We start from the raw sequence: 27,171 nt of genomic DNA on the forward strand, positions 1-27,171 counted from the left end.
TGAATTACTAAATATTTGAACATTTTTCTTTTCCATTAGGTTTCATGGTGTATCTTAAAGATAGTTTATCATATACAAGTGTGTATGTGTGTTGGTCTCTAGGTGACTTGAATGATTGATTCAAGGACTCGTATCATTACCAAATTCTGTGTGTCCTAAGTCCCTTATATAAAATGGCATATGTTTTGCTATTACCTATCATATCTTGCAGAATAATTTACATCATTTCTGGATAATAATGCCTATTATAATACCAATGTTACTTAAATACTTGTTATATTAGATTTAGAGAATGAATAATAGACAAAAACATGTTTAGCACAAAGACTTTTTAAGGTTTATCACAGTGTTATACACATAGGAATGCCTGCATGCCAGAGGATGGCACCAGATCTCATTATAGTTGGTTGTGAGCCACCATGTGGTGGCTGGGTATTGAACTCAGGACCTCAGGAAGAGCAGCCAGTGCTCTTAACTCTGAGCCATCTCTCCCACCCCCACAAGGATCTTTTTAAAAGATTTATTTTTCATTCCATGCATGAATGTTTGGGTGTGTGCATGTGAGTGCAGGTGTCATCAGAACCAGAAGGTGTTGGGTCCCTGGAACTGGAGTTAGTTAGGAGCAGACTGATGTGGGTTCTGGTCCTCTGCAAGAGCTCTTAAATGCTGAAACATTGGTGCCAGTAGAGGCTTTTATAAAGTGACATTTATTTGGTGAGGGGAGGAGCTTTGCTACAACATGGTGTACTATCTTAGGGTTTTAATGCTGTGAGAGACACTGTGACCATGGCAGCTCTAATAGGGGAAAACAGTTAATTCAGGCTAGTTAATAGTTCAGAGATTCAGTTCATTGTCATCATGGCAGGAGGCAAGGTAGTGCACAGGCAGACATGGTGACTTCCTCTAACATGGCCACACCTAATCCTTTCAGATAGTGCCACTCCTTATGAGACTGGGGTTTCCATTTTCATTCAAACCTATCCAGCTGCTTGGGTTTTAGTTAATTCCAGATATGGTCAAGTTGACAACAGGGATAACCATCACAGGTGATACATAACTAAGAAAAGAAAACCTGAAGCCTTCAAATGTGGATGAGAGCCCCCTGCCCTCAGCCCTTGTAGAAGCAGCTCTTAAAACTTGTGAAAGCAAGCGCTTCCCTCCCTCTTCAAAGTCCTTTACTATATTTGCCCTGATTTTCTCTTTGAGCTGTCTTCACAGCTAGCTTTAAATCTTAGCACAATCTGGGGGATTTGCTGGGCCTGTTAAAGAGGGTAGATTACACACTGAAGGAACTAAAGTCAGCTAGCATGTGGTATTAAGAAGTCAGTACACTTGGGATTAGGTTTTCAAAGTGTTCAGTTAAGGGTCTTCGTTGTGTTTATTGACTCATACTCTTTGGGAGCAGATCATTTAACCTTAGTGTCGACTACAGGGATGGGCCAAACTCGCTGCTGTCTTAGCTCTTCAAAGCTTGAAAGGCGATGGCTTTTGCTCTTTACACAGCAGCTTTTGACTCCCCGAGAAGACAGCTCTTTTGATGTGCTCACTTGTAAATCATAATTGTTTTGTAGTAAGTGGCTTAGGTGGTCATCTGCAAATGTTTTTTCTCTGACACTCCCTTTTAATGTCATAACATTGCTCTCAGTAAGACCACCAGAGAGTTGAATAATAGTGGTGCTTGTTATGTTCCTGACTTTGATGGGCATGCCTCCAGATTTATGTGTGGAGCTGGAGAGATGGCTTAGTGGTTAAGAGCACTGGTTGCTTTTTCAGAGGACCTGGGTTCAATTCCCAGCACCCACAAGTGCCAGCTCACAACTGTTACTTCAGTTCCAAGGGATGATACCTTTACACCAATGCACATAAAATTAAATTTTAAAAAGGATTTATGTGTATACCATATGCATTTAGAATCCTGCTTTAGGCCAGAAGAGGCCACCAGGTGGGTGCTGGAAAACCAACTCAGGTCCTCTGCAAGAGCACCAAGTGCTCCTAACTGCTGAGCCATCTCTCCAGCCTGTTTCTAATTTTTGATATTTGCAAAACCAAAGACATTATTTATTGAGTTTTGTAAGTCACTTCTTTGGCATCTGGTTATAAGTTTGCCCCTTCAATATTTTATTATAATTTTTATACTTTATGATAATTATCTACATATTTTGTGCTTTTTCATATAACAACATAGTTTATGAATTATTGGAAATTATGGGAGTTTTATAGCCACAATTTAAAAATATTAACAGGCAACTGTAGTTTTCATGAAACATGAAGTTACCTTAATTCTAACCCTTTTCACTGTTGAAACTGCTTCTACTCAACAGTTTGCCCCTCTGTAATGGTCTGTCCTGTCCTATTAAGAGACAAGCTCCGCCTATCCATCCACCCCCCCCCCCCCACGCTGAGGCAAGCTGATCTTAAGTTTCCAGCCTGAGTCCTTCCCTTTTGTCTCTCCCAAAGAGGTAGCTGCTGCCATGATTCTTCCTCCCCACCTAGGACCTGCTGGCCTTCATGGCCAGTGGGCCCGGGGGGGGGGGGGGGGGGAATGGGCTCCCTGCCTGGGACTGGCTGCCTTTGTGGCCCACTGCCTGCTACAGCCACTTGGGGACCTGCAGCATTTTTATTAGACCCATAACACCCTCCCCTTGTCATCCCTTAAAGCCAGGCTCACATATGACTTCTCTGTATTAAGAAACAAAATTACACTTTGTAGAAAGCTTTTTTATTTTAATGTCACATTTCCTCTACCTGAATTATTTTAAGGATGAGGTCTATGCTACCCAAACTGGGGTCAAATTTCTGGACTCAAGATTCTCCTGCTTCAGTCTGAGGAGTTTGACGATTACAGATCACACAGTCCTGGCTGTGTGATCACTGTATGAAATGACCACATGTGTGTATGTATGTGTGTAGAGGCCACAGATAAATCTCCATTGTCATTCATTTTGAAACAGTTTCTTGGAATTTCCAAGTAAGGCTATGCTGGCTGCCCAGTGAATACCACAGAACCATCTCCATCTCCCCAGTGTTGGAATTGCAAGTGCAAACCACCATGTTTGGGTTTTTATGTGTGTTCTGGGGGTTGAGCTCTGTTACACCTATAACATAAAAATACATGTTTACTCATTTAGTGTGTGTATGTGCATATACATGATGGAGGTGGGTCATCTTTCTATCTGTTGCTTTCATTGGTTAATTAATAAAGAAACTGCCTTGGCCCATTTATAGGCCAGCCCTTAGGTGGGTGGAGTAAACAGACAGAATGCTGGGAGAAAGAAGCCGAGTGAGGGAGTCGCCATGATTCTCTCATTCCAGACAGACGCAGGTTAAGATCTTTCCTGGTAAGCCAGCTCGTGGTGCTACATAGAATATCAGAAATGGGTTAGATCAATATGTAAGAGCTAGCCAATAAGAGGTTGGAACTAATGGGCCAGGCAGTGATTAAAAGAATACAGTTTCCGTGTAATTATTTCAGGGCATAAGGTAGCCATGCGGGCGGCTGGGTGCCGGGGACTCAGCCCTGCCGCTCATATTACAACATATACATGTGCCATTACACACACACAGAGGTCAGGACTTACTCTCTTTATACTACGTGGATCTCTGGGATCAAACCCAGGCTTGATGGCAAGTGCCTTTACCTACAAAAAGTATCTTGCTGGCCCAACATTTTTTTAAAGCCTCCTCTTTACATTCCTTATGCATGTGTGCACTCACTTGCCAGTATGTGTGAGTCAGAGGACAACCTGGAGTCAGTTCTTTCTTTCCTTCCATCACATGGTGCTAGGGATTGAATTTAGTTGTCAGACTTGGTGGCAAAAGCCTATATTGGCTGAGCCATCTCACTGGCCCATAACATGATTTTAAAAACAACGAAGACAAAAACCAAAAATCAGAACCATGATGCATGTATGCAACTCCGACACTTGAGAGGCGAGATGTTTGAGCTATATTGCAAGAAACCTTTGCTAGAGTGTCTACCAACGTTTTATTAATTACTAACTATATTGTTTCCAAAGGAAACACGATAGTCATAAAATGTAGGTTTTTCTTTTTGTTTGGTGTATGTTGCCAGAGACTGAATTTAGGGTCTATTAACATTCTTCAATTGAGAAGGGCAGGGACACAAGATTCACCAATAGGGTGGGGATGTCTTTAGCAGTAGCTTCATGTCTGTTGCCCATTGCTCTTGTATACAACCCCAATGAATTCACTTGCTGATCAGCTTGACTTGGTTGGAATACTTGGTTAGGTGCCCCTTCTCTCTGCGTTAGATTCCCCAGAAGCAATACAACAGTCTCCAACTGCTTCCCTACAACAGCTACCTGTTAGTTGATGGCTTCACTCATACCTAGCAAATTTTCCACCGATATCAGAACCTATTACCTTTATAACCCTCAAGCTAAAGTTGGCAGTGGAGCTGTTTCTTCCTCTCCAACTCTATATTCATTCTATCCACCCATGAGACTTAAACACTGCTTTTTCTTTTTTTAATCCCCAACACTCAATGTCTTTATAGTCTCTTTCCCATTTCTACTGTCTGCCTTTCCTATTATCAAGTTTCATGAGAAAGCATTTGTCAAAGCCTGTTAAACTCCTTGTGATTCTGTTTATTCCTCAGAAATAACTAAGCATGTTTGCCTGATTAAATGTTTTGAAAATATCTGCTCTTTCCACTTGTTATATATATATATATATATATATATATATATATATATATATATATTTTAAACAAATTTTTATTACATTTATTTACTTGGCATTGGTGCTTAAGTACTATGGTGCATGTCTGGAGGTCAGAGAACAACTTGAGGGAACTGCTTCTCTTTTCACCATGTGGGTCATCAGATGTTATAGATGGTTGTGAGCCACCATATGGTTACTGAGAATTGAACTTCTGGAAGAGCAGTCAGTGCTCTTAACCTCTGAGTCATCTCTCCAGCCCTTGACTCTATTCTTAATACAAAGCAAAAGACAAAACTGTGTGAAACTGACTTAAAAAATGAAAGTTTATTTTGTCTTCACATCTCCTTCTATTTCATTCAGGTCTCTTTAAATATTATCTATTCAGGGAAGTGGTTCTGAATCATTTCATTTCAAACAATAACTTATCACTTGTCCTGGCTGTGTGATTTTTATTTTATTTATTTTTTTTGTCAACTTTCTACAAGCCAGGATTATCTGGGAAAAGGGAGCCTCAAACAAGAAAATGCTTCCATCTGATTGGCCAATTGTCAAGGCTATGGGGGCATTTTACTGATTAATGCTTGATGTGCCGGGCCTAGTTCACTGGGGTAGTTGGTCCTAGATGGCATAAGAGAGCAGGTGGGGCTATTGGGCGGTGGGGGCGCACATCTTTACAGCCCAGTCTACAGAGAAACCCTGTCTTGATACCCCCCACCAAAAAATATATATATTATAACTATATATAATATATATTTATAAAAGTATTTTTTAAAAAAGGCAGGCTGAGTAAGCCATTGGAGGCAAGCCAGTAAAAAGTACTCCTCATGACCTGTTTTAGTTTCTTCCCTTGGCTTTCCTCAACAGATTGTGATTGGGCAGTGTAAGCCAAATAAATCTTTCCCTCCCCACGCTGATCTTGTTCACAGTCTACACTGCAGCGGTAGGAGGGATCACTCCCAGCCCCTTTCCACTACAGTATCTGCTTCTTTGTCGGATGTTACATCCTTGCTTCCTCGAGTTTTCTCAAGCAGAAGTGAACAGGAGCTTCGGCTCTGTTTGCGGACATCCCCTGCACATAGTGCTTAGTCCACAGCAGATGTTGAATGAATGTGACGCTTGGCTGAGCTCAACAGAGAGCGGCTCATGTTCATGCTTCTATCTTAGATCCAGAAATTTAAAATGTTTTGGAAGGGAAAGAAAATAGTCACATAAAATCCATAATTTAAGCAAGTCAGACGGCTCAGCAAGGAAATGTATAATTATTGTGAAGTCTGATGCCCTGAGTTTGTCTCCTGGAACCCACACAGTGTGAGTGAACCAACATCCTACAAGTTGTCCTGATCCTCATACACATACAATGGCTTCTAAGTGCACAAAACAAATATATGTAAAAATTTGAACACTAATTCATGGTATGTCAAAAAAAAGGGTCATAAAAGATCAATTTGCAGGTGTGGGGGGTGGAGAAGAGGAGTGGGGATAGGGGGAGGGGAGTGGGGGGAGGGGGTAATATTTGGGAGGAGGGGAGGGAAATGGGAAACGGGGAGCAGGTGGAAATATTAATAAAAAAAAAGAAAAAAAAGATCAATTTGCAAATAGCAGTATTCAGGTACTATAAATTAGTTTTTGGCATATGATAGGCTCAGATTAAAAACTTAATTAGAGGGCCTGGTGGTGGTGATGCACACATTTAATCCCAGCACTCAGGAGGCAGGCACAGGTGGATCTGAGTTCAAGGCCAGCCTGGTCTACAGAGCAAGTTCCAGGACACCCTTGGCGACACAGAGAAATGCTGCCTCCCAAAAAAGCAAAAACAAAAACATCATTAGAAATTATGAAAAACGACCATGATTTGAATAAAGATGAAGGGAAGTATGGCTCGAATGGTAGGCTGCTGGTTTATGTAGAAATGAGGGTGCTTCTGCTGTTGGCATTAGTGAGCTGTCCATTTAAATTCTGTGGTACCCCTCTTGAGTTCCAAGAACTGGCTTCATTTTTTCCCAAATTATTAGCAGTTTACAGTCCCTTTGAAAAAAAAATAAGAACAAATTTAAGAAAACCAAATTATAATTATGAAATCCAAACAATAAGGGTTACTGTCCCTTAAACTAAGGGTTATAGCACTCGGTCACTTTGACAAATACAGAATAACAGTATATCCAAAATAGAAATCAAATTTAATTTTTAATTTTCAGTTCCTTTCACTAATTCAGAAAGGGTATTGGTGCTGTTTAATAAGCTATTTTACACAGAATAATGTTTGTCGACTTACATATAAATGTACCTTAAAAGTATTTGGCTTGGACAGACACATATTTAGTAGCCTATGACTTAGCCCTGAGTAAGAATTCACATATATTTTATAAGAATTATAAAAGGATTAGACAGTCTAAATTATGTAGTATCTGCTTTTTTTTTTGTGGACTAGTAGCATGTTTTAAATTATGGCAATGAGCAAGGTATGGTGACACATGCCTTTGATTGTAGGACTCTAGGGTCTGACAGGTAGATGTCAGTTCTAGACCAGCCTGGTATAATGAGTTCCAGGCTATCTAAAGCTACATAATGAGACCTTCTCTAAAGAAAAAAAATAGGACACTGAACATGACATTACATTAATAATCTGATTGGTTCCTTCAGCTCTTATACCAAAAATATATACAAAAATATATATCCACACAGTGGCAATTATATACACACAAAGAATGACTCTAGTGGTATCTTTTATATTTACGTAATTAAAACAGTTGGACATGGTGGTGCACACCTTTAATCCCAGCACTCAGAAAGGCAGAGGAAGGTGGATCTCTGTGAGTTTGAGGACAGCCAGGGTTGTTACACAGAGAAACCCTGTCTCGAAAAAACAAGGAAAAAAAAAATCACTCTAGTGAGAAACCCATTTATAAGATTCATCTCACTATATTTATGGTTTTGTGAAAGGCATACCATTAAAAATGGAACCAAATTAGCTCCCTCAATGACAATTAAATGTGTAATTACGGTGAAGAAAAGGTTCTGGCTTTCAAAATGGCAAGTTCTAGTATGCAAAACAGCAGTAGCTAGGCACAGTTGCTGGGTAGAGGGGAGCCATAAGATGCCTAAGGGAGAATGGCCATTAACAAATATGAGAAGGAAGGCAGAGGAAAAGAGCCTTAGGAGAGCATACATGATCAATTATTTTTCAGTAGTTTACAATTAAAGAAACAAAAAGGTGATCTGCCCTAAGATATAAAAATAGCTTTTTATTTACTTATTATATATACACTGTTTTGCCTGCATGTATGCCTGCAGGCCAGAAGAGGACAGAAGATCTCATTACAGATGGTTGTGAGCCACCATGTGATTGCTGGGAATTGAACTCAGGACCTATGGAAGAGCAAGCAGTGCTCTTAACCTCTGCGCCCTCTCTCTAGCCCCCTAAAAATAGATTACTTTAAATAATATTTATTGGTTTTATAATATAAATAAGGCAAATATAGGTTGATCCTGAAATAAAAAAGGCACATGAAATGTACTGTAGAATAATCTTTTCGTACATTGTGAAGATATACCACTTGGACTGATTTACTAAAGAGCTGAACAGCTAATAGGTAGGCAGGATTTCCAGGTACAGAGGATGCTGGGAAGAGGCTGGAGTTGGGAGGAGACATGGAAGAAGCTGGAAAGCAGGATGGATATTATGTAGAAGAGGTAAACAAGCTTCTGGACAGCACATAGATTAGAAATGGGTTAAGTTATAACAACTAGCTAAAAACAAGCCTAAGCTATTGGCTGAATTTTCACAATTAATAGTAAGTCTCTAGGTTGTCATTTGGGAACTGGCTGGCAATACAGAAAACTCTGCCTACAGAAAAGAGCATTTTAATACAAATATTATATTTAAATTATATAGAAATCTACACATTAAATGGGACTATTAAAGTTTGCTTTGCAGAATATCACTGTTGAATACCATTTCCAAAAGGAGTCAAGGGGAAGAGTTGGATGATGACTGTGACATAGACTCTCCCATTACAATGCTGCTTCTATCATTTAGAGTTTTGACAGCAGTTATAGCTGGAGACTGAAGGACTTTGCGGGAAAGCCTCATTCTTCCATCAGCTGGATCACGGCCAAAGTATTTGACCTATGTAAAAGAAGCATATTTAAAGTTGACATGTAATTTCAAAGACATTTAAATTTATGTTGTGCAAATAAGGCAATAATTAATATTTGTGTCTAATAAAAGCACTGCTCAGTAATAATTAAAGACACAGTAACTATATTTTGATGAAATAGCTGTCATAAAAAGACAAAAGGAATCAAAGTATAGTGCCCTATTGGAGTCCCAGCACTTGGCAGGAGGTTTGAGTTTGATGCTAGCCTGAGACACTGACTAAAATAAACCAATCAATAAACCAATCAACCAAACAGGGCAAAAGAAAGCAGACATTTAGTTTTATTTCTGATAAACTAACTGTAAGTCCAAAGTCACAATTCAGTTAAGGGCTTTGTATTTTCTCTATGACTTGGGGACCATTGCACTAGAGTATACTGTTCCATGAAGAAATCAAACGGGAACAGTGCAACAGGCTTAAAGTCCCCTTTGATGTACAGCATAAACACGTGGAGAGATGCTCTCTTGGCCTTCATCTTTCCTCAGAGCTGCTTAAACAACAGAAGCCAGATGGGGAACACACTGTGGTATAACCAATAGAACACACCCAGATCAGCAACAACTTCTGTTCACTGATAGAGCACTACAAGACAGGGCCAGTTTTACTACCAGAATTCTAGACCTCAGCAACAGTACTCTTAGTTCACAAACATTTAATGTCTCACCTGCTCCAAGATGACACAGCTTTCCACCATGTTATCAAGTCTGTCTCCAAATGACAAGTCTGCACAACTCTAAAGGTGGAGTTTCTCTCTCTCTCTCTCTCTCTCTCTCTTTCTCTCTCTCTCTCTTTCTTTTTGAAGCTAAATTATGATCTACTTGAGGGAAAAGATCTTACTCTTAATGCTTAGCAAGTCTGGTTAAGCCACCCTGACTTCTTAAAAAAGCAGTGTACAAAAATACAAGCCAGAGGTGCTTATTCTATTCCTTCATAGATACTAATTGGAATCTGAAGTTCAATTCACACCTTTAAAGATAATACACTGAACATAAGTACCTGAATTTCTTGACCAACTTCTAATCCTAGGGCAGTGGGATGTTTAATCTAAAAAAAAAAAAAATTAATTAGTTATATGTAATTATCCAGTAACCACAGAAGTCAACACCTTTCCCTAAGTGAATAGCTATATTTGTTTTTCTAATGAAATCTATTAATTACAAACATTGCAAACAACATAAAAGTAATCAGAAGAAAATGAAAACTACTGTTACCCCTTCAGTGTCCAGCCCTTCAAATGTCTATTTAGTGTACAGTATAAATGTGTGCTGAGGCTGGGCATGGGGGCACACACCTTTAACCCCAGCACTTGGGAGGCAGAGGCAGGCAGATCTATGTGAGTTCGAGGCCAGCCTGGTCTACAAGACCTAGTTCCAGGACAGGCTCCAAAGCAACAGAGAAACCCTGTCTCAAAAAACAAACCAACAAAAAAAACATGGGTTGGGGATGCGGCTCACTCAATATGTTAAGACTGCCCTTTCATCGGTAGAGGTGGGACATGCCACTAATCCCAGCACTTAAGAGGCAGAGGCAGGCGGATCTCTGCAAGATCAAAGCCACCCTGGCCTACAAAAGTGAGTTCCAGGACAGCTAAGATTGTTACACAGAGACACCCTGTCTTGAAATATCATGAAAAAACAAACAAAAACCCCAAAATTTCCTTTCATATGAATAACTGAAGCAATGTAGGTGAATAATCAAATTATAGTCCTTTAAAGGGGGCTGTTTAGTTTCTTTACATTTCATCACTGCAAACATTAGTGGCTGGTGACTGTAACTAGGCAAAATATCCAATTCTCAACAATTTAGGTAATTTTAATATTAGTTATTTCTAACAATTACAGAAAGTTAAGTCTGAGATGGGGAGATGGTTCAGAAAATAAGGATACTTGCTGCACAAAAATGAGGACCTAAGTTCAAATCCTCAGCGTCTGTATAATCCGCCAGCAAGAGTTATGCATGTGACTATGACCCCAGTGTTGTGGGAAATAGAAAAGGGAAGATCTTTGGAAGTGCTGGTCACCAGCCTGGATGAGGAATGGGAGACTAAAGGGACTGAGATGAGGTGGGAGTCCCAGAGCAGGACACCCTAGGCTTCTCTGCTCTCCATGCATACACGTGTGTGCTCACACCGTGCACACCCACCACACACACAAATCTGGCCTTCTTACCTTTCGCTGGTCAAGTTGCGTGTTATGAAGTAGCACAGCAGTCATGTTTGGGTACAGTTTTACCATTACGCCAGTGTCTCTACAAAAAGACATCAACTTGGTTAAAACAGTAAGTACATGGCCGGACACAGAGCTGATGCTTTCACAGAAGCAGGTGTCACACCAATCTCCAGACTGCGCTCTAGGATGGAGATATATATATATATATATATATATATATATATATATATATATATATATATATATTTAAGACAGGGTCTTTCTGTGTAGTCCTGAAACTCACTCTGTAGACCAGGCTGGTCTTGAACTCACAGAGATCCACCTGACTCTGCTCCGAGTACTGGGACCAAAGGTGTGTACATGTACCAGCATGCCTGGCTTCTAGGACACATGATTATAAAAATTATGATTACATAAAAATATACTTCTCTTATATTATCTCGCTGTCTCTGTCCTTCTCTTTCCTGTCTATTAGTACTTGGAATTGAACCTAGGACCTCATACATAATTAATAAGATCATTAATAATATACCACATATCTTGAGCCCAAATAATTGTTCCTCAATATGAAATTATGCCCTATATTTAAATATTTGTGACTAAAAAATGAACAAGAAGATAAAGGAAAAATTTTTATAATACGTATTCACTTGTGTTTCTCTTCAGAATTCATAACATTTTATTGTATTTATTTAATATGTACATTTTTGCCTATAAGTATATATGTATGTCTGTGCACCATGTGGAGGTCAGAAGAGGGCATCATCTCCTGGAACTGGAATTATGAATGGATGGCTGTAAAAAAGTTCTCTTCCTTTTTTCTCTAGTCTGAAAACAATTGCATTGCTTGTTTTTCACCTGTAATGTTAAACAGATTATCCCATTCTCTTTCATTACTTTTAAAAACCTTTCAAGAAATATTCTAAATAAATAAATTCTTCCTTTTTTTTTTTTAAAGAAGTAGCATCTTTTTTTTTTTTTGGTTTTTCAAAGCAGGGCTTCTCTGTAGCTTTGGATCCTGTCTTGTAGACCAGGCTGGCCTCGAACTCACAGAGATCCACCTGCCTCTGCCTCCTGAGTGCTGGGACTAAAGGCGTGTGACACCACCGCCTGGCAGAAGTGACATCTTGAGATAATTTCAGCTGGTAAAAATACTTTTGAGGTTGAAAGTGATTTAAAAATGTGTTAAATATCAAATAATGCCGTAGAAACAAAAACAATAACAATAAAAAGGAAATACTAATTTGTAAGTTTTAGGTTTATGGTTTGGGGGAAAATAAAATTGGTAAAAATATAGTTTGAAAATAAAATATGGTAAAAAATATGGTAAAAAAGGCGTGGTGGCGCACGCCTTTAATCCCAGCACTTGGGAGGCAGAGGCAGGCGGATCTCTGTGAGTTCGAGACCAGCCTGGTCTACAGAGCTAGTTCCAGGACAGGCTCCAAAACCACAGAGAAACCCTATCTTGAAAAACCAAAAAAAAAAAAAAAAATTCTCGTGTCAGAATCTATTATAATTATAAAACATGTTATTGAAAACTACAGTGGCACAGAAAATAAAATTAGCTAAAAAAAAAACAAAAAGAATTTGATGGGACTAGAGGTGTAGCTGAGCTGTAGAGGGCTCACATGCCCACAGCCCAGGGGTTGGCCCCAGCACTATAAAAACAAGTCACCGTGGTGCACACCTCCCAGTATTCCAGAGGTGAAAGCAGGAGGATCAGAAGTTCAGAGTCAAAGATGGATCAGCAACTAAGAGTACTGGCTGCTTTCCCGAGGACCCGGGTTTGAGTCTCAGCATCTACATATCTGTAACTCTAGTTCAAGAGAATCTGATGTCCTCTTCTGACCTCTGTGGGTACCAGACACACATATTGTATAATATATATATATATATATGCCAAATAGCTGTATGTATAAAACAGATAATAAACATAGCAAAACACAAAAAGGGGTAGAGCTGGAGGGAAGTTCAGTGGTTAAATACACTTCCTGGTCTTCCAGAGAACTCAGGTTCCGATTCCCCAGGGATTCAACATCCTCCTCCTCCTCCTCCTTCTCCTCTTGTCTCTTCAGGCATGGTGGGTAGACATCCATTCTCTCTCTCTCTCTCTCTCTCTCTCTCTCTCTCTCTCTCTCTCTCTCTCTCTCTCTCACACACACACACACACACACACACACACAGAGTTATTGGCATATATTTAAATACAAAGTGAATCTGGACTTGCAGTAAAAATTGAACCCATGCAGGGCAGTGGTGGTGCAAGCCTTTAATCCCAGCACTTGGGAGGCAGAGGCAGGCGGATCTCTCTGAGTTCAAGGCCAACCTGGTCTACAAGAGTTAGTTTCAGGATAGGCTCCAAAGCTTCAACAAAACCCTTTCTCGAAAACAACCCCCCCCCAAAAAATCGAACCAATTGTTTATTTGTAATTACCTGATTTCAGTTATTGTAGCGGTATAAACTGCTCCAAATTCTAACTGTTGCTCTTGCTGTAAAGTAAAAAATCATTAGGTAAATAAAGATAACAGGAAAAAAAAATAGGAAAACCACCAAGATCTGTACTTACATCATCTCTGCAAATTTCGTTAATGAAGTCTCTTGCCTCATGCATTGCACTAGGTGTTGGTGCAAATATGGAGAAGGTTTCTTCATCAATTTGACTAATTGTTACACCTTTAGAATAAACCCAGCATCATGGTGAGGGATGGGGGTCAAAAAAGAGATAACACATTAAAATTAACAAACTTGTGCCACTCCTTTCTGTCTCCCTCTTGGAGAGACAGCTTCCATCTTTCCCTTCTCTTTTCTCTCTCTCTTTCTCTCCCTCTCTCTGCTCTTCTCCCCTTCTCCCCTCCCTTCCATAACCATTAAATAAATATCCAACCTCAGTCTGCATGGCATGCCTATCCATGTCTGTCTCTCGCCCACTGCCGCCGCCACATGTCTCCCTGTCCTGGACCAGCCACCACTCAGGGACCTGCAGCCATCCCTGGCCACTTTGTGTTTGGAGGGAGGCATTTTCAGTGAGACATATCTGCTCCTGGCAACACCAATTTACTTCAGAGAAAATAATGAGTGTCAGAGAAACTCCATATGAAATTTGTTTTCATTGTGGCAAAGTTAGCCACTGGGCAAAGATAGTATGCTGTACAAACTGGATAAACAGGGCACAAGAGAAAAAGACTGCTGAACTTTGCAAAAACAACGTGGGACAATCCTTCAAAATTCCTGCTTCATGGAAAAGTCTTCCAGATATTCGAGGCCTGTAGGCTAAAGATTGGATGCCCCAGTGTGGCAGAGGAACATTGGGTGACTGTCCAGGAAGCCAAGTGTTTCTGTCATTTTGGAGGTGGCTTGCACTGCACTTTCTCTTTACCAAGGTATGGGCTTCTTTTGCCAAAGAAAACACAGCCATTGCACCGAGTTTTGCAAAAACCGTCTGTATTTGGGAATGATTCTGATGATGATGAGACCTCCGTGAGTGAAAGCCTTCAGAGGGAAGCTGCTAAGAAGCAGGCCATGAAACAGACCAAACTGGAGATTCAGAAAGCTCTTGCAGAAGATTCCACTGTGTATGAGCATGACAGCATTTATGATGAAATGCAGACAAAAAAGGAAGAAAGTAATCCCAAATTGCTTTTGGGGAAAGATCGAAAGCCCAAATACATTCACAATTTGCTAAAAGCAGTGGAGATCAGAAAAAAGGAACAGGAAAAAAGAATGGAAAAGAAAATACAGAGAGAGCGAGAGATGGAAAAGGGAGAATTTGATGATAAGGAGGCATTTGTGACATCTGCTTATAAAAAAAAAACTTGGAGAGCTGAGGAGGAGGAAAGAGAGAAGAAGGCTGCTGCCCTGGAAACACAACTGGGTGTGACCAAGCAGAAAGATCTCAGTGGATTTTATAGTCACCTGCTAAATCAAGCAGTTGGTGAAGAGGCAGTTCCTAAGTCCAGCTTCCGTGAAGCCAGGACTAGAATAAAAGAAGAGAAGCCCAGGGGTTACTCTGATGAAATAAATTCAGAGGACAGACCACAGCAGAACTGTGCTCTTCAGACTGGTGAAGAGGAGGCAAACCCAGATGCTGACAGCGATTTTGACACTAAGAGCAGTGATGACGATGATAGGGGAGGAAATAAAGTAAACTACAGACGGGAAGAAGACACAGACGCCTCCAAGAGACACCACACCCACTCACGGTCATCTAGTGACGAGAGAGGGCATGGTACCAAGTACCACTCCAGAAGCCCCAAGTCAAGAGGTCTTCACCAGGACAGGCAGGCCAGAGAGCAGGAGAGCCGGCACACGGACCACGGCCACCGCAAATAAAAGAGTTCCCACAGGCCCAGAGAAGCCGATCACAAAGATGACTACTGCAAGAGGCATGAGCACGGAGATAGACTGAGGAGACGAGAACAGCGAGAGAGAGAGAGGACAGAGGGTGGAAAAGGGAGACACACTCCTCTAGAGAACTAGAAAGAGACGGACACCGTCATGACCAGGACCGATACAGTGAGAAAGGAAGAAAGAGATATGAGAGCAACGGTAGGCACAGAGAGATGGAGAAACAGGAACGAAGTCGAGACAGAAGGGAAAGCAGCCCAAGGTCTAGACCAAAGGACGAATTTCTTGACCAGGAAAAATCCATCAGAATAAGAAATGTGGAAAAGGACAAAAGGGATCAAGAGAAGCCCTCTCGTTCTGAAACCTCACCACCAACAAAGCACAGACTGGCAGAGGAGAGGCCCCCTGAGGCCCTGAGCAAGTTTGCAAGGCGGAGCAGTGAGGAGACTGTGCTGTCAGCTAGAGACAGGTACTTGGCCAGGCAGATGGCGCGGATCAATGCAAAGACTTACATTGAGAAAGAGGATGACTAATGGCTGCCAGGGTCTGCAGTTCCTGAGCATAGAACATTGTGACCCCTGGAACTTGCTTTAAGAAAGCAAACAAGTATGTGAACAGTGACTGGAGGGTATTTTTTAAGGTATATTTTCAAAATTTGTGAAGTCAGAGTCAGTTCTTTCAGGTTCAGTGCGTGGCTGGACTTGTGAGATATTTCCTAGTCTGTAACACTTTGTTGATTGTACTCAAGAATCATACAGTGTTAAATCTTCCAGTAGATCCGTTGTGAGGAAAACTGGCTTCCTTAAAACCATTCAAATAAGTCTTTAATAAAAAACAAAAAACAAACTTGTGCCAGAGGAGACTAATCTAAAAAGGAATGTGAGAACAGGGAGAGATCTGGAAGCAGCTGGGTTGGGTTTCTTCTGTGCTAATGACTGTTCCTTAGTGATAAGAGTCACTCACCATGAAGCACACACTGCTCTCCCACCAAGTGCCTGGCACTGTATTAGGTCCCATGGATGTAACAGTGAACCATGCCGTAACCCAACAGAGCTAATTTGTTTTTCCTCCCCCAAGACAGGGTTTCTCTGTAGCTTTGGAGCCTGTCCTGGATCTAGCTCTTGTAGACCAGGCTGGCCTCAAACTCACAGAGATCCGCTTGCCTCTGTCTTCTCAGTGCTGGGATTTAAGGTGTGCACCACCACTGCCTGGTCAGCAGGGCTAATTTTACTAGGTCCTATGGATATAACAGCGAGCCATGTCCTATCCCAGCAAGGCTAATTTTTTTTTTAAAGTCTTTTCTTATTTATTTATTTATTTATTTATTTATTTATTTATTTATTTATTTATTATGTATACAGTATTCTCAGTACTCTGCCTGCAAGTCAGAAGAGAGCACAGATCTCATTACAGATGGTTGTGAGCCACCATATGGTTGACTGGGAATTGAACTCATGACCTTTGGAAGAGCAGACGGTGCTCTTAACCACTGAGCCATCTCTCCAGCCCCAGCAAGGCTAATTTTTAAGGCTTTTGTTTTACTCTTCAATTGTGACTAGGGTTGTAGCACAACACTTTCATCGTCCTTTTATTTTCCACCTTTAGAATGAATCATGTCAGTTTCTCACTCTTAATCTGGTTAAGGCACCTCTGCTTCTTGCCTTTTAGCAAACTCAAAATACAACTATTAAGTCATCTCAACATTGCTTCTAGAAGAAACAGGTTAAAATGTGACCATTTCTGAATATATTCTTGCTGTTTTTGTTTGTTTTGAAACAAAGTCTCAAATAAATGTAGCCTTGGCTGGCTGGCTTGGAACTCAATATGTAGACCAGGCTACCCTGGAACTGACCTACAGCTGCCTGCCTGAATGTACCTGGTCTCTGCATATACTCTTTAGACAAGAGCTTAAATGAAACTCAGTCAAAACTGCACAAATAGGAGGAGTTAATAACCCGTAAGTTATTTAGTTATAAAAAGCTAAAGCTAAAAATTATTTGGGAATGTTCGTTTAAAATGTGGAAGGAGTATGATGGATTTTGTCATCCTTTCTCTTCTCTGAGACAGGGTCTTGCTACCTTTGTCTCCAGACTGTCATCAAATACTGGGATCACAGGCATGCCCCACCAAGCTGCTTTATCCTTCCTGAATATAGCTGAGCTCTCAAATACTATTTCGGGAGTAACATACTAGAGATAAAATAGCAAACTTACATGATTTGGCATTTAACGATACCCTCAAACTTAAGACAACTCTTACCTGTGTCAGCCTGAAGTTTTTTTATGTGATATCCACCCGGTCCAACAAATTTTGCTCGTTTTGATAATGGAACTTTAATTGTTTCTGAAATGCAATTCAGACAATCATGTAAAGAAGCCAAAGAAATAGGAACCTAAACATATGTAGAGATATTTCATTATGAAATAGAAGAAATTTGTTGTGATTAAAATTATTGAAAAATGTAGAAGAGTATGTTCTCAAATTTAAAGTCTGGTTTTCTTTCAACATAAACAAAATTATTTTTTAAATGACTTATATGAACACAGAAATTTTATGTATTTATTGTGATGTTTTGATACATGTATACATAGTGTAATGTTTAAATCTGAATAAACATGTATGTTTTCACTTTTCCATTTCTTTTTTTTTTTGGTTTTTCGAGACAGGGTTTCTCTGTAGCTTTGGTGCCTGTCCCGGAACTAGCTCTTGTAGACCAGGCTGGCCTCGAACTCCCAGAGATCCGCCTGCCTCTGCCTCCCGAGTACTGGGATTAAAGGCGTGCGCCACCACCGCCTGGCTTTTTCATAAATATCTTTTTGTTGTTGTTGTTTTTGGTTTTTCGAGACAGGGTTTCTCTGCGGCTTTGGAGCCTGTCCTGGAACTAGCTCTTCTAGACCAGGCTGGCCTCGAACTCACAGAGATCCGCCTGTCTCTGCCTCCCAAGTGCTGGGATTAAAGGCATGCGCCACCACCGCCCGGCCCATTTCTTTATGGGAAGAACATTTTAAATATTTTCTAAGGCTGGTAAGATGGTTGAGAGGATAAAGGCATGTGCTGCTAAGCCTAATAACCTGAGTTCAATCCCCAGCACTCACATGGTAGAAGGAGAGCTTCAATTCCCAGAAGCTGGTCTGGGACTGCCAGACAGAGTGTAGCATATGCATGCCTACCCCCCCAACACACAGTGAATGAATGATTGTAAAAGAATTTTCTTTCAAAGTAGTTAGCAAAAATGTACTTATTTTTATTTTGATAAGAGAAAAGCACTTTAAAATAGTAATAAATGTTTAAACATTAATGTTTATCAAGCTGTCAGTAATAAGTTTAATGTCTTACCTACGACTGGTCCATTTTCTTTTCTAGATGCTCGAGGTTTTGAAATTACTCTGTTCATTATCTGTAATATCTCCTTCTTTGCCACTAGAAGAAATACCACCAGAATAAAAATTGTAAGTGTGTGATCCGAATCAAGTAAGTGTGATCTGAAATAGTTTCACTCTCATTTTCTCTGATGTATAATCAAAACCCTAGCTCACTAATGGAAACTCTTTATATTCAATTACCTTAAGTATCTTATCTATTCCAAACTCCTAGCTCAGAAAGTTGCTTACATTGTAAAAATTAAAATTTTACTATTCTTTCATTTGGGTAGTCAGTCATGTAATCAATAATTAATACCTGATCATGTTAAGTTACAGGGCCCCACTCTTCTGTTTTGATGGTGCTGAGGATCTGACCCAATGCATCACAGGCAAACATTCTTCCAGTCAGCCACATTTTATAGTAAACTTAGTGGGAATTAAAGGTTCCATACAGAAATGAGAGCAGCATAAGGTGTATTGACTTACCTGATGCTTGCTGAATGGCTTCCATTACAATTTTAATTGGTATTCCAGGTAATTTAATATCAGCCTAATAGAGAACAGCCAAAATAAATAAATAGATAGATAGACAGTGGTCCATGTCATTATTTAAATTTTAAAAAATGAAACAAGGTGGTACCTGTAATGCAGTTATTCCCTTATTTGTACCGGCTATTTTGAAATCCATGTCACCATTGTAATCTTCAATTCCCTTCAACAATTTAAGAAATTATGGTAAAGTTTTAAACAAAGTCCACCTATAGTCACAGTAGAAGAAGTTCAAGTCCTAGCTCTGGAAGTAAGGTGTTTCCTCTACTGTTAAATGCAAGAGCCACCTCTGCCGCTCAGCTGCTGCTCCAGGGCACAGAGCTTGCCATTGGAAATATCATCTATGTTTAGCTCATGCCTGTTCCTAATAAATACATAAAAAGTAATTTAGAATTATCCCAGAGGAAGCCACTCTGGATAAGTATATAGTAATACATATCCTTTAGAATCCAAGGCAAACAGGAAATAAGCACTGTATCTATACTCCAGAAGTACAAGCATTCTTCTAGTGACCCTCCAGTTCAGTTCCTCATGATGTGCTGCTCCCCCAACCATAATATTATTTTTGTTGCTACTTCATAACAGTTACTTTGTTATGAATCACAATATATGTATCTATGTTCAACAATGGTCTTAGGTAACTCCCGTGAAAAGGTAATTTGACCCCTTCCAAAGGGGTCAGGACCCACAAGTTTAGAACCACTGTTCTAGGCTGAGGCTTTTATATGTCTTTGATTTGTTTTGCATTTTTTGTTTTGTCTCACCACATGGCCCATGGTGGCCTGGAACTTGCTATGTAATCTTACGTTAGACTATGACTAGTGATTTTCGGCCTTACGCCTATTCAGGCATATGTCATCATGACTTGCCTAAGCATGTACTTTTAAATATACTTGTAAATATTCCAAACTGGGAATATACTTGCCAGAATATCTGTCAGCAAACGATAATCTTCTATTTCCCCTTTCTCTGGATTGGTTTTGGTAACCAATCCTACTGCTACACCTGCAACAGCAGATGAAATCGGGACCCCTATAATGAAAAACAAGGTTTGTGTATAAGACATGTAGTAGCATGAAACACGCTCAAATTCTGCTGACATTATTCCAATGTAAGGAGGCGGTATCTCTAAGCCATCAAATCGAGTTGAAAAGGCCCCATCCCATTTCTTTTTGACCCTTTAATAATGACCTGTAAAGTAACAGATAATAACTATACTCGGCAAAAACCTAAGAGAGCAAATTCTTCAAACCCTTTATTTGGTAAATTTTCTTTTTTTCTTTTTTTGGTTTTTCGAGACAGGGTTTCTCTGTGGTTTTGGAGCCTGTCCTGGAACTAGCTCTTGTAGACCAGGCTGGTCTCGAACTCACAGAGATCCGCCTGCCTCTGCCTCCCGAGTGCTGGGATTAAAGGCGTGCGCCACCACCGCCCGGCTTTGGTAAATTTTCTAAGCCTGAATCTTTCAGTTCACCTCCCCATGGCAGTACTATTAGAATAGCTTTCTAGAAAATTTGTGTATATAACTACAATTATAAACATAATCTTTAAATTCTTATTTGTGAGAAACATGATATAAGCATTATCTGTTACCTTGTTCTTTTTATTTAGTAAAAACCTACTATATAGTAATTCCCATATACATGTAATAAATAAATAAAATATCTGTGCTTTCCTCATTATTATAAGACCTTCCTGCCTTAGTCTCCCAAGTGCTACAGTTATAAGGATGAAGTATGCACTACTATGCATGGCTCCCATATATAAAACTATTTGTAAATTAAGATAGCACCTCACTGTGTAGTCCTGGCTGGCCTTAAACTCAGAGATCTCTCTGCTTTTGCCTCAGAAGTATTTGGGCTTACAGATATGCCACACCACTTCCAGATGAAACAAAACTTGTAACTTTTAAATTTTAATTTTATTTTGTGCAAGTATAGACACGTGTTCTACTGTGTGCATGTGGAGGTGAGAGGACAATTCTGGAGTCTGTTTTCTTGCTACTCTGTGGGATCCTGGGATCAAACTTAGGTCATCAGGCCTCTGCACCACACGGAACCATCTCCTCTGATAAGCCATAGAGGAGGTACTTAGTTAAAGGGCATGGACATTTATACTTGTTCAAACCGTCAAACTACCTTCCAAAGATATATACTTAGAGTACCTTACATACGTGTGTTTGTGTGTGTGTGTGTTAGACACAGGGTCTCATGTCGTTCAGGATGGCCTAGAATTTGTTATATAGTCAATGCTGACTTTGAATTCCTGTTCTTCCTGGCTCTGACCCTCAAGTCTTTCTTGATAATTATTGTTAATCCCCCAACTTTATTTTTGTTAATTGAAAAAGTAAAACTGGTTATTTTTTAATTTTGATTTGTTGGTTTCTTTTTTTGTTTATGTTAATATGGTACAATTTTATTTTACTTTGTTATTTGTCTTTTCATACTGACTTGTATATACCCTTGAAAATCTTTTCTTCTCTTAATGCTGCAGCTCTTCTATTACGAGCAATATAGACTTATTAAATTAAAGCTTGTTATTGCTTAGCTTGTTCACTTTGATAATAGTGAGGTGCTTTTCGAGGTAGAATTTTTATAGCTTATGAAGTCATGGTTTCTAGATTTTGCTTAGAAAGGAATTTCTTCTCCATGTTTTAATAAAATGTTTTGTTTTTCTCTTTTATCTTCAAAGTTTAGGTTTTGACCACTTGGAATTCATTTCAGAATAAAGTAATATGTTGGGTAGCTCCTTTCATTCCCTCTAAGCTATCATATCTATACTTTGGTTTTTTTTTTTTTAAAGATTTATTTATTTTACTTCATAGATGAGTGTTTTGCCTGAATGTATGTCAGTGTAACAGGTATGTGCCTGCTGCCTGTGGATGCCAAAAGAATGCAATGAATTCTCTGGAACTCGAGTTATAGATGGCTGTGAGCTACGATATGGGTGCTAGGACCAAATCCAGGTCCTCTAAATGAGCATCAAATGCTCTTAACCAATGAGGTACCTCACTAGTTCCTACAATGGTATTGTAACTGCCCATTCCTTCCTCCTGGATCTCTTGTCCATGCCTGGTTCTGCTTAGACAAACTTGTAGTGATATTTTATTTGTATTTTAATATAAATCTTGCCTGAAGATTAGAGTGCAAAGCTAAGCCACTAGAGGCCAGGCAGTGGTGGCACACTGGAATTTGGAGACTGAGGCTGACGAATCTCTGTGAGTTCAAACTACTCTGGGTTACACAGGATCGATTCAGAAACAGATGCAGGTGGTTCACACCTTTCATCCCAGTGTTTGGGAGTCACACACTTTTAATTCCAGCACTAGGGAGGTGGAGACAGAACAATATGGCTGGGCAGAGGGAGGAGTATAAAGGGGTTAGAGACAGGAACTCACTGAAGTGTGGAGTCTGAGGTTTGGTGGAGACACAGTGTAGCCTGAGCATTGTCCCTTCAGTCTGAGGTCTGGTAGAGGTAAAAGTTCTCTCTAGTGGCTGACTGCTCTGCTTCTCTGATCTTCAGCTTTAACCCCTCTATCTGTCTTTGGGTTTTAATTATTCGTGATACACAAACTGTTTCCTGAAGTTCTTTACTGAAATAGAATCTAGTTAAATAAATAAAACTAAAACATAGAATCCTTTAAGCTCTCCATAACCTTCTCTTAGAAGGTTTGTTTGTATGTTGTGGTGATAGTGAGGGATACTTAATGCAAATGCTCCTGCAGCCTAAGCAAGCACTGTATCACTCAGTTATACCCGTAAGCCGGAGGTTTGTTATGTTAAAGATTTATTTTCTAACCATGTGAATGAGTGTGCTATACTTGGGGGGGGGGGCAGATCCTTCAGAGCTGATGTCATAAGCAGAAGTGGGGCTGCAACTGAACTTGGGTATATGTTCAAGAGCAGTATACGCTCCTAGCTTCTGAGCTATTACTCTAGCTCCAACCTGGGGGTACAAAAATGTTTAGGACATTGAGAGGTTTGGATGAGAATGTCCCTCAAAGACTCTGGTATTTAAATACCTGGTCCCCAGTTTGTGGTGCCATTTGGGAGGTCAGTTCATAGACTGGCCTCATTTCTATTATACTCTCTCTGAAATCGGCAGCAAAGCAAACCCTTTATTTTTCATAAGTTGCTTCGGTCATGGTATTTTATCACACAGCAACAGAAAAATAACTAATATAGACATAGTGTATATGCTGTTCTTAGTGTGCTCTTATTATTAGCCTATTCAACATATTAAACAAATTTGCTTAAGGCAGACATGGTGTGGCTCATCTTTGCAACCCTAGGACTTGGGAGGTAGAGGCAAGACAATTAGGAGTCCCAGGTCATCCTCAGCTAAACCTGTCTCAAAAACCAAACAACACACCCCAGATTAATAAACAAACAAAGGATCAGAGAGATGGCTCATGGTTGAGAGCATTTGCTGCTCTTGTGGAGAACCTGGGTTCAGTTCCCAGCACCCCATCAGGCAGCAAACAACCACCTACTACAGTCCAGGAGACTGTACTTACTTTGGACTTGGAGGGCCTCCAACAGGCATGTGACGGACATATAGACATGGAAGTACTTATACATACACATAAAATTAAATTAAATCTATCTTAAAAAGTTAGTAAACAAAAAATACAAACAAACCTGTTTTGCCTTGCTCAAGTGGCCTTCAAAATCTGTTTCATTTATTACTTCAGTGGTTCTTTTGAATACTTTGAGAAACATAGCCATGCTATTTTATAACTTCATCATTTTGCACAGGCTATTCCTTCTAGGTCAGCTACATGTTATGCCTCCTAATCTGCCTGACCCTAACATAACTTTTCAACCTTTAAACTAGGCAAAATATCATGATCTCAGTCAGTTTCTTTGCAATTTTTCAAATTAGACAGTTTTGTCAACTCTATAACTGCTTTCTGTAGAAACCTCCCATTTTAGGGTAGAAGTATTGTTCCATAGTTAATGTATTCATGTTGGAAAGACTGATCAATTCTTTTAGGTCCTTCCTCCCTCCCTCCCTCCCTCCCTCCCTCCCTCCCTCCCTCCCTCCCTCCCTCCCTCCCTCCCTCCCCCCCCCCCCCCCCCCGCCCATTTCATTGAGACAGAGTCTTGCTAAGTAAATCAGGCTGGCCCTAAATTTGCTATCTTCTTGCCTTCACTGCCAACCACTGGAACTACAGCTTTCCATATTCCTTCTTACTAGTATCCTGAGTATCCTGTATGTCGTGTCGTTGTTATTATGGAAAGGGAATGGGCTGAGGTTGAAGCATCCTTAAGTATCTACCTGGGACCTCTCTCTTTCACAACACATTGATTAACCAGTCCTCTCTGCTTATCCTTCAACCGGTCATGAACGATGTACCTATATTTAGTCTAAATTTCTACACTATTTACATAAAGGTATCATACACTGTCAAGACAGATTCTAGGTCTACTGTGTCAAAAGTATCCCTCCACCTCACTTGGAATCTAGTCATTTTTTATTTTCCAAAAATAACAAAATGAGTTATGGGTATGGCTTATTTTCTTTAGTATCTTTTGACTCTTTTCTTTTCTTTTTTTTTTTTTTTTTTTTTTTTTTTTGGTTTTTCAAGACAGGGATTTTTTCTGTGTAACAGCCCTAGTTGTCCTGGAACCAGCTCTTGTAGACCAGGCTGGCCTCGAACTCATCGAGAACGCCTGCCTATCCCTCCTAAGTACTGGAGTTAAAGTCATGCGTCACCACTGCTCTCTTTATAGCTACTTTCCATTCTAAAATACATCCCCTCCTTTTAAAAGAGATTTTTATTTATTTTATGTGTATGAGTGCTTTGCTTGCATGTATGTTTGAGCACCATATACACGCCCAGTGCACATAAAGGCCAGAGGGCATAAGGTATTCTCAGACTGGAGTTACAGAAGGTTGTGAGACATTATGTAGGTGCTGGGAGCTAAATCAAGACATGCTCTTAACATGTGTCCAGCCTCTATTTTGTTTGTTTTTATGAGTTAAGTCTTTTTTTTTTTTTTTTTTTGAGACAGTTTCTCTGTAGTTTTGGAGCCCATCCTGGAACTTGCTCTGTAGGCCAGGCTGGCCTCGAACTCAGAGATCTGCCTGTCTCTTCCTCTTGAGTGGTATGAATAGAGGCATGTGCCACCACTGCACAGTGAGTTAAGAGTCTTAAGACATTCTATAATCATGTTTTATAGAAGGTGCTAGTCTTGCAAAATCAAAACTGCTTATTCCTTGTATGCTAGTGCATCAGCACTGGCAATATAATGTATTATTCTAACTTCGAAGTCCTTTTTCATTGTCTCGGATAGATCTCTGTCCACAGTTTTAGATGTCTTTTGGTATGCTATGATGGCATATTCTGCAAGATGGTCAGCCTTGTCTACATAGCAAGTTCAAGATCAGCCTGAACTACATAAGACACTCTCTGAGGAGAAAAGAAAAAGTCTTTCGTCTTTCAATTAATCTTTTCCAGAGTTCTTTTGAAACAGGATATTACTATGACAGTTTGGCTTGCCTTGAACTCATGCAGATTTGCTAGTCTCTGCTTAAAGTGCTGGGATTAAAATATGAAGTCTGGACTTTGTTTTGTTTTAAATATGAGACTTGGCTGAGAAATTCAACCTCTATGAATACAAATGATTATTTTGCTCACCACTATTCCCCAAGAACTTAGATCAGAGCTTGATTTTTAGGTATCACATAGTAAAGATTTGCAAAATGAATGAATGAGATGAACAATAGAACATTGTAATATATTTACCTCTACTAACTAGAACTAGGAAAAGGTCATTAGCAGTTTTTTGCTTTGTCCTGCTTTAAGTTTTAATATTTCTAAGTAGCATTAAAAAATACTCATATAACTGCTTCACCTACTCTGGTGGTTTGAATAAATATGGCACCCATAGACTCATATGTTTGAATGCTTGACCCATAGGGAATGGCACTATTAGGAGGTGTGGCCTTGTTGGAGGAAGTGTATCATTGTAGGGGTAGGCTTTGAGGTCTTATATGCTCAAGCTGTGTCTAGTGTGGTACACAGTCTCCTGCTGCCTGTGGATCAAGATTTGAACTCCCAGATCCTTCTCCAGCACCACATCTGCCTGCATGCGACCATGCTTCTTGCCTGGCTGATAGTGGACTAGACCTCTGAAACTGTAAGCCAGCCCCAGTCCCAAATAAATGTTTTCCTTTATAAGAGTTTTCTTGGTTATAGTATCTCTTCACAGCAATAGAAACCCTAACTTAGACATCCTCCTTTCTTTATTCCAATGTGAATTGAGAATTTGACAACTTAGCAAAGAAAACCTTTTAGTAGTGCCTTTGGTGCCTCTTCCCTTTTTTTGAGTAGCATTTTAACTGTTTGCCAGATATTGCTCTAAGTGCCTAAAATGTGAAGTTCTTTTTCTTTGAGTTTCACAGACAGGGATTGTACCAAACTACTTTCAGTATACCTCCCTAAAATTCTGAGCATATTTATGGAATGGTACTTTTTCCATGGCTACTATAAACTGGCTCAAAGGTTACAGGGTGACTTTGTCTTATGGACTGCAATGCTTTTATTTACTAATTGAAACTGCCTCATTGACTGGAGTCAATTCTGAAGGTTCCAGTTTTGGAAGGGGAAAGTTCATTGGCTCACCAAGGCTAGTATATAATTTTCAGTGTATTACAAATATTCAGTGTCTTTTAGTTGAAAATAAGAATGTCAGCCAATAGCTTTTTGATGTTCTACTTTGTAATTATCTTGTGTCTGGCCTAGGTTGGTAATCTATAATCATATTTTGACTTATTAAATTCAATTTAAACAAATCTTATATTCTGTGCTAATGAAATATATATGTAAAATACTAACAGTTTTATCATCCAGGCCATCACAAACCTGTCCCTGTCCCTTTGGGATCTGGCAGAGGCAGAGTTGT

The 27,171-nt window shown here is 39.8% G+C and overlaps 1 protein-coding gene and 1 pseudogene across 2 annotated transcripts in view; one reads left to right on the plus strand and one right to left on the minus strand.

Annotated features, from left to right (window-relative positions):
• Window positions 1–4,759: 4,759 nt before the first annotated feature.
• Pnpt1 (polyribonucleotide nucleotidyltransferase 1) overlaps window positions 4,760–27,171 on the minus strand; it is a 41,395-nt gene continuing 18,983 nt past the window's right edge. Inside the window, exons 19-29 of one of the 2 annotated variants that reach the window (XM_057772044.1) lie at window positions 20,190–20,296; window positions 19,356–19,427; window positions 19,202–19,265; window positions 18,690–18,773; window positions 17,613–17,696; window positions 13,576–13,682; window positions 13,443–13,498; window positions 11,009–11,087; window positions 9,837–9,884; window positions 8,636–8,809; window positions 4,760–6,708 (exon numbers count right to left, since the gene is read on the minus strand). In XM_057772044.1, coding sequence (XP_057628027.1) covers window positions 8,651–8,809; window positions 9,837–9,884; window positions 11,009–11,087; window positions 13,443–13,498; window positions 13,576–13,682; window positions 17,613–17,696; window positions 18,690–18,773; window positions 19,202–19,265; window positions 19,356–19,427; window positions 20,190–20,296 — 860 coding nt within the window. In that variant the 3' untranslated portion in view covers window positions 4,760–6,708; window positions 8,636–8,650. Of the gene's footprint in view, window positions 6,709–6,905; window positions 8,810–9,836; window positions 9,885–11,008; window positions 11,088–13,442; window positions 13,499–13,575; window positions 13,683–17,612; window positions 17,697–18,689; window positions 18,774–19,201; window positions 19,266–19,355; window positions 19,428–20,189; window positions 20,297–27,171 lie in introns of those variants that run through there. The other variant, XM_057772043.1, reaches the window with a different exon arrangement.
• On the plus strand, window positions 14,385–16,145 carry LOC130875812 (nuclear speckle splicing regulatory protein 1-like; annotated as a pseudogene).

This window comes from Chionomys nivalis, chromosome 6 (genome assembly GCF_950005125.1).
Source record: "Chionomys nivalis chromosome 6, mChiNiv1.1, whole genome shotgun sequence".
NCBI lineage: Eukaryota > Metazoa > Chordata > Mammalia > Rodentia > Cricetidae > Chionomys > Chionomys nivalis.